General features: G+C 37.0%; 1 protein-coding gene across 1 annotated transcript; it reads right to left on the bottom strand.

Moving 5' to 3' along the window:
* Window positions 1-52: 52 nt before the first annotated feature.
* LOC306892518 (uncharacterized protein) lies at window positions 53-12,434 on the bottom strand. Its single transcript, XM_079453646.1, has 12 exons — window positions 11,746-12,434; window positions 11,530-11,625; window positions 11,182-11,415; window positions 10,423-10,576; window positions 9,897-9,956; window positions 9,079-9,589; window positions 6,122-6,782; window positions 4,006-4,101; window positions 3,633-3,866; window positions 2,394-2,547; window positions 2,209-2,268; window positions 53-1,968 (listed from the first exon to the last, which is right to left on the bottom strand). Exons 1-12 carry the CDS (start codon window positions 12,334-12,336, stop codon window positions 1,418-1,420), a joined length of 3,402 nt encoding a protein of 1,133 aa, XP_079309772.1. The 5' UTR covers window positions 12,337-12,434; the 3' UTR covers window positions 53-1,417.
* Between the last annotated feature and the right edge of the window lie 495 nt (window positions 12,435-12,929).

The raw sequence follows: 12,929 nt of genomic DNA, 5'->3' as shown, positions 1-12,929 counted from the left end.
AAATTAGTCGAGTTAAATAAAGATGATTTCAGTCAAATGTGTTCTTCTGAACTTTTTACTGTTCCTGTCTCATAGCATAGAACAAGGAAAATTCGAGGACGGTGCAACACACATACGCCACCAGAGGGCATTTTGGGGAATATTTGTTTTTAAGGCCCCCTTCTTGTTTACATTTACATTTATTCATTTTGGCAATAAAACACCTGGTTATACTAAATGAATCACCAAAAAGGCAAACTAAAATGTATTACGAAATGTAAGTTTCATGCTTGCATAAAAAACGCTTAGAGGAAATAAACAATACACTTTATAACAATATTAATATTAGTTGACTCTATTAGTTGAATCTTGTTTTTGACCACAGCAGTCACTCTCCTTTTTGACACAAATGTGTTGTGTAGATCGATAATTATCGTGTAATCTCTAGTTTATTACACATGAATTATAGAACCATTTTATTAAAAAGGTTCTTTGCCCCGCAAGGGTTCTACTAGGAAGTGTAGGATAATTTAAGAATCAGAGTTATCGTCCAGGTGACAGATAGCACCTGCAGAAACGACACAGCTGTTTCATTAACTGCATGAAAAATAAATATGAACAAAATACATGTCTCCTAATAGATAAGTAGGTAGATAAGTTAATGTCTCACAGTATCGTAACACTCATTGCCACAGCATATAGTGTAGATCAAGTACACAAACAGTAAATATCTGAGGAACATTGACTTATAATCCATCTCAGTGTAACAGTGGAAACAGTATGATTATTAAAGGCCTTCAAATCCACTCAAGATGCAAAACACTTCCACATAACTCACAGCACACAAGAAATTAGTTTTGTGTCTTGAAGATGTGCCTTTAGAAGAGAATCCTTCGAGGCTGCTGCACAAGAGCTATGAAACCAAAGCATCACTTTCCCACAAGAGCTATGAAACCAAAGCATCACTTTCCCTCACTAAACACAACACCTGAAAACTGGTCAGCTGTGTCAAGTATTTGATTTAATTCTGACCAACTGTGTTATTTTACATGATGTGAAAATGGATAACTTGGGGTTACCACGGTGACTGAGATATTTTTGTTAAGTATGACAAATGCAAAGATTTAATTGAAAAATAAAATACAAAAACATGAAATGTGTAATCAAATGCTTGGTTAGAACAAAAATAATATCCACAACTTATTCAATAATAAGTCATATTAAGATGTTTCAAAGTACATGTCATGTTGTGTAATCCTTCCTAACAGTGCTCCTCATACAGAAAATATTCATCATGAAATAAGTCACAAGAACATGACGAGGATTCTAAGATGATTTAACAGTGATGGTCTTCATTTATTTTCATTTGATAACTTGTCAAACAACAAAGTGGTATATTTGGCACTTATGTTTAAATCAATATCTAAGTGTCTATCTTTTATATTGTTAAGTCATGCAGTTTCACCGTTGAGGTCTCATCCAAACAAAATCCAGGATAGAGAGGTTGAGTGAATGTGGTGTGGACTCTGTGTATGAGGGTCATTGTGTCAGAGATGCTGTAGAAGGACAGAATTCCTGCACTGTGATCCACATACACTCCTATTCTAGAAGAACTGGACACTGCTGGGAGTTCAGTCTCTGTGTTATTGTGCCAGAATGAACATTCAGAGGAAGAACACTCCAAACTCCAGGACTGATCATTACCTCCAAATGCAGACTCATCTTCTTCACCATCATCTTCTTCATCTCCCTTCCTTCTGATGCTCTTATATGACACCGCTATATCCACGGAATCTCCACTCCACTCAACCTCCCAGTAACAGCGTCCACACACACTCTCTCCACACAACACCTGCTCTATGTGATTAAATCTGTCTGGATGATCAGGATACTGCTGGACTGTTCTTATGCAGGTAGCCACACTGTTCTCCTTAGACAGACAGATTTTCTCATGTCCTGTATTTGGATCCAGAGAGAACAGATGGAAATCTGAAAAATATTAAAGACAGGATATTTTCATTTAGTTTGCCATATTTGTCCCCTGCTCTACTTTTGGTGAGAGTGAATCTCTTTCTCTTAAAATGGGTTAAATGCCAGACAAGATATTAAATCTTCGTAAACCTCTGCACACAACCTGGTAAGGTATTGTTTGCTAAAGCAATATACAGTGTCTATTTGACATGATTGTTTGTACAATGTTAGACTGTACTCATTTATGATCTGTCTTACATTGTAGGAGCTCCGATCGGGTCTTGGGTTCATTGATGGGAACAATTTCAACGTTTGAAACTAAAGAAATAAAGTGGTGATGAGTGTGAATCTCGTGTAAAATCATACGTATGTTAAATGCTCTAATTTCTTCTGTCATTTGTTACGCTACGGCAGGTCAAGTCTTTGTTGTTTATGTTTTTTACCTTTGCCAGATATCTTTTCAACCTCTTCTTTACAGAAATCTTCCACCTGTTCTTTCAATTCAGAGACAGATTTCCCCACATCATCAAAAGAAAGGAGAGAATTGAAGATTATTTTGTTTGTAGATCCAGGCGAGGCAGAGAGGGACTTGAAAGTCTAAATAGAATAGAAAAGAATATGACAAAAACTTAATTTAAAACATTTCGACTTCAGATCTCCACAGACGGGTTGGTTAACAGCGCTGGTTACATTTACATTTATTCATTTGGCAGACGCTTTTATCCAAAGCGACTTACAAGTAATTTGTTTTTTTACAGTGACACATTACTGAAGAGCAATCAGGGGTAAGGCGTCTTGCTCAAGGGCACTTCAGTCATGACCTGCTGGCACTGAGATTCAAACCGGCAACCTTCTGATCACAAGCCCAACACTCTAACCCCCAGGCCTCATTACGACAATGAACATGATGTTTTTAAAGAAAAAATATCCTGAAATGATGTCAACGTCATAAAGTCACAAAACATAAAGAACAAATAGAATCAGTTAAAATCAATATAATTCCTTTATCAGCCCTGAATCATCTTATGACCTTGTTTACTGGATAAATACGTGTATAATGAATAACAGGTTTCTGTAGCTCAACTGTCATCATAGTTTGATTGAATTATAAATCCAATTCTTTTAAACTCCATTCACAGCATTTTATCCATGAGTGAACCCCCATTCACGGTTTTAAGATTTGTTTCCATGTTACATTATAAGAACTTTTGTTGCTTTCTGTAAAAGATTTGCTTTGGGCATTGAGTGGATGTTAATGGCTCTATTGTCATAAATAAATAACAGCCCTAGTTTTAGGCATTTTCCAGCAAGAGTTAAAATGCTAACTCATGTTTTTGCATAGAAAAATATGTCATGACTGGTGTATTGAGCATTGCCATCTCTCCACATTCATAGTGCGTTCCAAGCAGGACATATAGCCCTCCGGAGGGCAATTCGCCATATCGGAGGGTCATTGCAAACCTATGTGCTCATAGGCAGTTGCCTGGGGCCTCCGTTTGCAGCAACAGTGGCACATCTTGTTAATATCTATTATCTTTGTATCAATTTACATTTTACCAGTATGCCTGTATTTTTTTATCAGCTGTATCAATTTGTCAAGTATGTCAGTACTTAAACCATCTAATTTTGAAGACAAGATATATTTATTATAATGTACACTGTACTGCATAATGTTGAGTTACCTGGAGAAAACTGATTTGATCTTTTGTTTGCGAATGTTGCTCCATCTCATCATGTCTCCTCCTCAGATGATCGATCTCCTGCTCCAGTTCCTTCAAGAGTCCTTCAGCTCGACTCACTGCAGTCTTTTCCTGATCTCTGATCAGCTGTTTCACCTCAGAGCGTCTTCTCTCAATGGAGCGGATCAGTTCAGTAAAGATCCTCTCAGTGTCGTCCACTGCTGTCTGTGCAGAACGCTGTTACAACACACACGCACATACACACACACACACACACACACACACACACACACACAGAGAGAGAGCGATTCATTACAATCAGACTGAAACTGAGTCTGAAACAGCAGCAGCATTTATGTTTCTCTAATAAACTCACCTTATGTGTCTTCAAAGCCTCTCTCAGATTCTGAAGCTCATTTTCTTTCTCCTGAATTCTCTGCTGGAATTTTCTCTGGTTGTCCTCCAATAGTCTCTGTCGAACAGATAAATAACAAATAACACGTGCTGCCAATCGATTTATAACGAATTAAAATCACACATTTCCGAATGATTCACGGCACAGAACATAAATGTTTTAAAGTATACTTTTAGATTCAAATAATTACGTGTTTATGTTAAGCAACATAATGACAGTCTATGTTTTATATTTCTTTTATCTCATTGTTTTATGAATGAAAACCTGCATCACTGATCTCAATAGGCTACTACTACTGAGGTCTGTATGAATTTTTCTTCTTCTTAATTTTGACATTTATTATAGCCTTTGAAAATTGAAGTATAATTAAGAGCTTTCATTTAACTTTTATTAGGCTTTAAAAATTTTTTAAACAATATTCACAAGCCCATTATAATATTATGGCCTGGTTTGCAGACAAGGCTTAGTTTAAGCCTAAAATAAATTAAGATATTTAAGTCGCTTTTATAATAATGCCTTGGAAAAAAGCATTTCTGGTGAGCATCTTGAGACAAAACAATGGCACATACCTATTTCAAGATGTCAGGTCAAGTTATTTTAAGTTTATAAAGCTCAAAAAAATTAACCTAACAGGTAAAGCTAAAGCAGAAGAAATCTTGTGAAAGCTAAACACACAAAATTATTTTCTTTTAGAGCTGATCTGACGCGCATTCCATCTCTACAACAGGCTCTCTTTAAATTGACCATTTATTGACCATTTATTGACCAGCACAGATATTTTTTTTTAGATTGGTAAATCTGCTAAAAGAGACAAATTAATCTAAATAAAACATATAGTTTTATATTTTTTTATTATGCATCAAAAAAATTAATTTGGCCCCAAACAAGCAGTGCTCAATGTGTACATATACAGCAGGATTGTATGAATTCGTCCTGAGCAAAGATGACGACCTGTTTGTGTAGAACATACTGTAATTGTTTCCCAGAGTGCACTGCTTTAAGAGATGTAGTCTTCGCGAAAAGGACAATATTTAAAATAATAAAATACATTGCTAGTACTTTTCTTAAGTTTAGGTAGCCAACTTTTACATGCATTGTCTTCTACTACTTATATTTAATCAGTTATTTCAAAGAATAATGCTAAACAGTAGACAGTAAAATGTTATCAACATCAACAAAAGCCATATTTAAACTGCAGTAGCATCCCATGGTTTATTGCTGTTTAATGCTGGTCATGTTTACGCCAATATTACATACTATAAGATCAATGTAATTGAATTGCCATTTAAATTAAACATAATGATTAAGACAAAAAAAAACGGATATATTCCCCATTGATTCAATTCCTACTTTCCCTAATATAGCAGTAAATGGGGGATGAGATCTGTTGTGTTTAGCAAAACAAATACATTTCTACAGGTTTGGACCAATCTGAGGGTGAGTGCATGATGACATTTAATTTGAGTGAACTGTCCCTTTAAGACCAATGCTCGTGTATTTGAGTCAGCAATGATAAAAACAAACGTTTATTTAATCTGCGAATAAACAGAAAGCGAGCGAAACCCACAATCTCTCGTTATAAAGGATGAAACCGACTGCATAAACCTCCCATTATAATATATAATCAATATAATTAATATAAGCTTCTCTGCAAGCGAGCCGCAAAAACTCTTCTTCGCCGGTGACTCATCTAAGCTTCTGATTGGGCATTACGTTCATGCGTTCAAAACATCTTCGATGCACCGTGACCGGACGTTAACGTAATACCGTAACATACACGTTATGATCATCTTCACGTTTCAGCCGCCTCGTCCATTAATTGCATAAAGCGGGACGAGTTTTATTTTGTTCGTCCATGCACGAAAGAAAGCTTGATAAGTGTGCAGTTTCTGACAAGAGTTCCCCACAGCAGAAGTTCAACGCTGTCGATCTATACTGGATGCGCCAAAGCAAGCCTTTTAAATCTTGCTGTAATGGTTTAAAAGCATTTGCATGATTTAAATCGTGATTTTATTACGTTAGGCAAAGAATGACGGCAAAACGGGAACATTTTTGTAACTCTAAAACGTCGCGTTACCTGTTTCTCTGTTCTCTCTGCAGCAGCTGATACAGTGTCGTGGTTTTTATGCTCATCCATCGTACAAAGCAAACAGATACATTTCTGGTCAGTGCGACAGAAAACCTCCAGCAGCCTGTCGTGTTGCGAGCAGATCATCTGAAGTCGCCCGGTGGCTTCGGTTACTTTGTGTTGCCTTTCCGTGCGAAAAGCTTCGTGTTGTTTCAAATGAGTTTCACAGTAAGATTCAAGACACACCAGACATGACTTGACGGCAATGTGTTTTCTCTCAGTACAGACGTCACACTCCACATCCCCGGGTCCAGCGAAACTTGAAGCTGCTCGACCGATGTGAACTTTAGTTTTCTTCAGTTTCTCCACCATCTCAGCAAGAATCACGTTCTTTCCTAAAGCAGGTCTTGGTGTGAAGGTCTTTCTGCACTGAGGGCAGCTGTAAACTCTCTTTTTATCATCCTGATTCCAGTAGTTTGTGATGCAACTTATACAGTAACTGTGTCCACAGTTAATAGTCACTGGATCCTTCAGTAGATCCAGACAGATTGAACAACTGAACTGATCCTGAACCCATGAAATACTCGCCTCCGCCATTTTACTCCTTGCACAAATACAGGGACGGTTATAAAAACATGTTCGTTTTTTCTCTTCAACTTCCTTCCTTTTCCTGTGTGTAAAACGCGTACAAAGTGCAAAGAGCTTGTTTGTCACACACTAAATGTCCACTTGGTGTCAGTCTAACAAATAATATAACATCTGGATTCATTGTTCACTTCACTCTATTTATTTTACGTTTTATGTTACACTTAACGTTCAGTCTTTTTTTAAGAAATATTTTGTCAGCTGTGTGAGATCGGTTTATCTAAAATGTAACAATATCGGATAATACAATCGGAATAATAATCATCATTTAATTCAAAATGTTTTTAAATTAGCTTGTTTCCTAACTCTGGTGCATTGCTCTTGACGGAGGACTATATGCTATCTGCAAAACTTTTGTGTTTTTAGAGTTTTGAGTTTGGAAAAAAGAGAGGGCAGGTGGTCTTCAGTTCACCGAAGGGTCTCACTAAGAGTAAGCAGTAGGGTCTGTACTGTAAGGTTGGTTGGTAGGAAACTGTGGTTAGTTGAAGGCAGGTGGTCTTCAGTTCATCCCAGGGTCTCACTGAGGATGGACAGGAAACCACAATTGAGGGAAATTCCAAATTTGCAGGTCGAACATGTGCGAGGACTTGTAAAAATGATCACGCTGTCTTGAAAACTGGTTGCAAAATGCGATTTGGTCGCAGTCTGGAGCACTGACATAATTTTTTTTTTAAATTGGCAGATGGTATGGTGTATTTGATTTCTAATATAAAGTGATACATTTATTAGTTAGTAATAGGTTTCATGTACAGTATTTCTGTCATAATATATGCTATGGGCCTTATGTATGAGTTTGAGCACTTGAGCGCCTGCATGCATACCACACATAATTTTGTTAAGATGTCTAATTTATCGCACAGAGTCACAGACACTGGGTTGCTCCTTATTAGACTAAACCACGTGCGACCACGTGAAGATAAATCATGTATCGTCCAAAACTACTGGGAAAAAGTGTAGTTTATGTAGTTTTGTAATGGGAGGTGCTCGCCACGATTCAATTCTAAAAAAGTAGGCCGGAAAGATTACTGTGGGGAGCAAGGTAGGTGGGCCAGGTGGGCCCGATTGAAATATAATAGTGGCAAAAAGGGACGGGCTAATAAAAAGGGACGGGCTAATAAAAAAGATGATATCATGTGAAACCTGATTGGTGAACACTGTGAAAAACATCCTGAGATTTCTGTATACGTTATGGAGTCAGATGTGTATTTGTTTGATCACTTCTGATGAACTCCACGAGATCTCAGTATGACAAACAGAATTTTTTTTATTATACGTCTTTATTGTTGCTTTTAGAGTTCAACAAACAAAATGAATGTAGTTGCCAAATCCTCCTCCACTGAGGTCAGCGTTTTACTCATTCGAGGCTGCTGCACAAGAGCTATGAAACCAAAGCATCACTTTCCCTCACTAAACACAACACCTGAAAACTGCTCACGACAGGTGATCCTACCTGCTGAAAGCACCTGCTCGGATGCTTAACGCCCTCCATCAAATCTGACACCTGCCCTTTGCTTATAGTTGCTGTAAGATATTGTGCTGCATTCTAAATGACTTGTTTTATGCACAATAATTATTGTTAGAATTGACTCTTACTGTTATAATTAAAACCCTTAATAAACAAATATGGATTTGCTCAAGAGGTGTCACTGTGTGAAATGTTTCCTTATTATTTTAGTTTTTATTGTATCAGTTAAACTTATTTTTGATTTTATATCTTAAATTGATCATAAAATGATTTTTAAAACACAAAAAACTGATTTCTATCATTTTGGAACCATCTCTTCCATTCTTCCCTAAAGCAGGTCTTGGAGTGAAGGTCTGTCTGCACTGAGGGCAGCTATAAACGCTCTTCTGATCCTCCTGATTCCAGCAGTCTTTAATTATGTAATTACGGTATATTATGAGTAAAGAAAAATATTTATCAATAATACTGCACTATAATGTTACATTAAATGGTTATAAATTAGATATATAAAGGGTGTCTTTGAAATTTACGTCCTTAGTAAATAAAGAAAGGCAGCGAGAATAGAGAAAATGCTATTTTAATAGCTATAAAGCGAAAGAGAGATGTAATCGAGGTCTGGAAGCTGGCCATGGACGTTATAATGATGAATATTATGCATCACACTGTACAGCAAATCAACCAAGACATTAACTTCAATACTGAAATATAAAAGATACACGAATTACAAAGACAAGTCCTTCATTAAAGTATAAGCATCTACACAGAATAATCTCCTACTGAAAACTAAGTTAAAGAATGATATAATTAAGATCACATAAAGCAAAAAATCTAAACGTTTACAAATCTTTAACACAACAGCTTTACTGTTGAGAGCCTATGTAACAAAAATCCAGGATAGAGAGGATGAGTGAATGTGGTGTGGACTCTGTGTATGAGGTTCATTGTGTCAGAGACGCTGTAGAAGGACAGAATTCCTGCACTGTGATCCACATACACTCCTATTCTAGAAGAACTGGACACTACTGGGAGTTCAGTCTGTTTGTTATTGTGCCAGAATGAACATTTGGTGGAACAGCACAACAAACTCCAGGACTCATCATTATGTCCAAATACACATTCATATGTTCTTCCCTTCCTATTGATGCTATTATATGACACTGATATGTACACCCGACCACTCCACTCAATCTCCCAGTAACAGCGTCCACACACACTCTCTCTACACAACACCTGACGATAATGATGAAATCTGTCTGGATGATCCGGATACTGCTGGATTGTTTGTATGCCGGTAGCCACACTGTTCTCCTTAGACAGACAGATTTTCTCATGTACTGTATTCGAATCCAAAGAGAACGGACGTAAATCTGAGGAAGATTCAATTAATAATATTTCAAGTAGTTTGCTATATTGTCAGTGCAGGCTTTCACATAGATTAATCACATTTATATGATATATGCACATTTAAAGCTTTCAAATACATTTAATACACCCCTGCTCTTCCTTTGACATAATTAAATAATGAATCGTGTTCCTTTAATGGAAGACACTGTCAGATCACAGCCTGTTAAGGTATTGTTTTCTAATATAATATACAGTTTGAAATCAGTGTTTTAAGATAACGTGTTATTCTGTATTATATGAACTTAATTTTCTTGAGATGATGTGTCTTACATTGTAGGAGCTCCGTCCTGGTCATGGATTCATTGGTGGGAATATTTTCAATGTGTAAAACTAAGAGAATAAAGTGACATAGTTAGTTTGATTCTAGTGTAAAAGCTTAGTAATTTTCCTATGCTGTGCACTTTTATCCACCTTATTTTTATGCAAGTGTGGTCGCCGCCATTTTGGAATTTGAATGTGTGAGAATTCTGATGAGTCACTAAAGTTTGTGGTAGTTGTATGTGAGTCTATACTAGTTTTTGCACACGTGTATAGTTTTACTGGCTAGCTATAACATTTATTATGGAACACAGTTCAGACTGGAAACATTTGTGCTGTTATTTTGGTGCAAATAAACAATAGCCGCAAATACTTACTTTTTTTTACTTAACATTTGGCCCACTTTGACTGAGATTCACATCTGCCACTGTAGGAATATTTATCACTTACTTTTGCATTTGACAATAAGGTGGATACAATGTTATATTATGCTACTTTCGTACTCAGATTTTAAGAGTATAGGTCAAACCTTTTTTACCTTGGCCAAATATCTTTTCAATCACCTCTTTACATAACTCTTCCACCTTTACTTTCAGCTGAGTGACAGATTTCCCCACATCATCAAAAGAAAGGAAAGAACTGACAGATATGTTGTCCGTAGATCCAGGAGATTCAGAGAGAGACTGAAAACTCTGCACGGACAGAATATAAAAAAATTGTGTTATTTTGTTCCACACCACATCAACCACTATTTCTCTCACCACAAACATACATAAGAATATAATCTGACATGCGTTTGTTTATTTTAGCACTTTTGAGTCTTTTGTAAATCAACTCACAACTAATTGACTATGCTGAAGTCTTTTTAATGCAAACATTGACAATGTTAGAAAATCAACAGTAACCGTCTTTTGCAGTTTAAGAACATTTAGAAATGTACAGCGTATCTTCTACTGTGGCTTGGCATGTTTAAATAATGAATCGAATGCAATAAGTTTTATTATGTTGTCTGGAGAGAAAGCCAACATACTGATGTTTCACATAAGCTTTCAAGCTGCAGCCACGAAACTTGGCACAAATCTTAAGACTGGTCTGACTTGAGTTGCTATTTCTATACAATCTGGATTCCATTTTTTGAAAACCAGACTATGCGCCTAAATTAGCATATACTTAACATTGCGAAAAACTTTGCCAGCTCAAAACTCCGAGCGAGTATTTTGTAGAAACCTGTGGGTTACCACATTTGATTTGTGATCATTTAAGCTAATTCATGCTAGAATGTACAGTGTCGTGTCACCTGGAGGAAACTGATGTGATGTTCTGTGTGTGAAAGCTGCTCCATCTCATCATGTCTCCTCCTCAGATGATCGATCTCCTGCTCCAGTTCCTTCAAGAGTCCTTCAGCTCGACTCAATGCAGTCTTTTCCTGATCTCTGATCAGCTGTTTCACCTCAGAGAATCTTCTCTTAAGGAAGCGGATCAGTTCAGTAAAGATCCTCTCAGTGTCGTCCACTGCTGTCTGTGCAGAACGCTGTTACCACACACACACACACACACACACACGTATGCGCACACACACACACAATCATTCACAAGAGTCTGAAACAGCAGCAGCATTTATGTTTCTCTATTACTCAAAAGTCACCTTTTGTGTCTTCACAGCCTCTCTGAGATCCTGAAGCTCTTTCTCTTTCTCCTGGATTCTCTGATGGGATTTTCTCTGGTCGTCCTCCAATAGTTTCTGTTAAACAGAGAAATAAAAGATAATGCAGCTGTTTGGGTTGGGTTACACATTAATACTAAAAACAATTCTCGTTACATTTTCATATATTCTCTATATATTAGTTTTATTTGTTCAGACCTGTTTCTCGGTTCTCTCTGCTTCAGCTGTTACTGTGTCGTGGCTTTTATGCTCATCCATCGTACACAGATAACAAATACATTTCTGGTCAGTGCGACAGAAAACCTCCAGCAGTGTGTCATGTTGAGAGCAAATCATCTCCTGAAGTCTTCCAGTGGCTTCAGTTACTTTGTGTCGCTTTCCTGTGTGAAAACCTTCATGTTTTTCAAAGTGAGTTTGACAGTAAGATTCAAGACACACCAGACATGACTTGCTAGCTTTGCGTTTTCTCCCAGTACAGACGTCACACTCCACATCTTCAGGTCCAGCATAACTGGGAGCAGGTCCATCAGAATGAAGTTTTGTTTTCTTCAGTTTCTCCACCATCTCAGCAAGAATCACATTCTTTCCTAAAGCAGGTCTTGGAGTGAAGGTCTGTCTGCACTGAGGGCAGCTGTAAACTCTCTTCTGATCCTCCTGATTCCAGCAGTCTGTAATACAGCTCAAACAAAAACTGTGTCCACAGTTAATAGTCACTGGATCCTTCAGTAGATCCAGACAGATCGAACAGCTGAACTGATCCCGAAACACTGAAATACTGGCTTCTGCCATTTCTGCCACAGACTACACAAATGCACTGAAAACCCTTCAGTTTCAGTTTCGCGCTTCAAACGTTTCCTTGTTCTGTTTGAGAAAGGCCACGTGTGCTCGATCACATACTGAATTTCCCCTAGCTATCAGTATGACAATAAACCAATGAGGCTTTCTCCCGGTTTTTCTGTTTAAAATGCTTTTTAGTTATTTTCGTTCGTAGTATTTATGTGTGAAAATGAAATATTTTTACAAACGAAAACACCAACAAACAAAGTCAGAGTTCCTTATTCATATTTGTGTTGTATATCATTTGCATTGATTGCATGTGTAATAATCATTATCAATAAATGATCATTTCCCGGAATCGTTTATTTAAAATAATTCAAATTTCATTAAACATTTTATTAACATTTTTAAATTAAATGTACACGAAGACGAAACTATAAATCAACTGTCAGTAGTAATGTGAAGTAGCTATTTAAATGTATATTAATATTAATAAGTAACATCAGCTATCGACATTGAAGGGGTGACATCAAGAGGAATCACACTTCCCTTGACAAGAGGTCTTGGTTTCATTAATACATTAAGCCAGTTTCATGTCTTTAAAT

The sequence above is a fragment of the Barbatula barbatula genome, assembly GCF_947034865.1.
Source record: "Barbatula barbatula genome assembly, chromosome: 3".
Taxonomy (NCBI): Eukaryota; Metazoa; Chordata; class Actinopteri; order Cypriniformes; family Nemacheilidae; genus Barbatula; species Barbatula barbatula.
The sequence above is the reverse complement of the archived record's forward strand: the minus strand, read 5'-3'. Positions and strand labels throughout refer to the sequence as shown.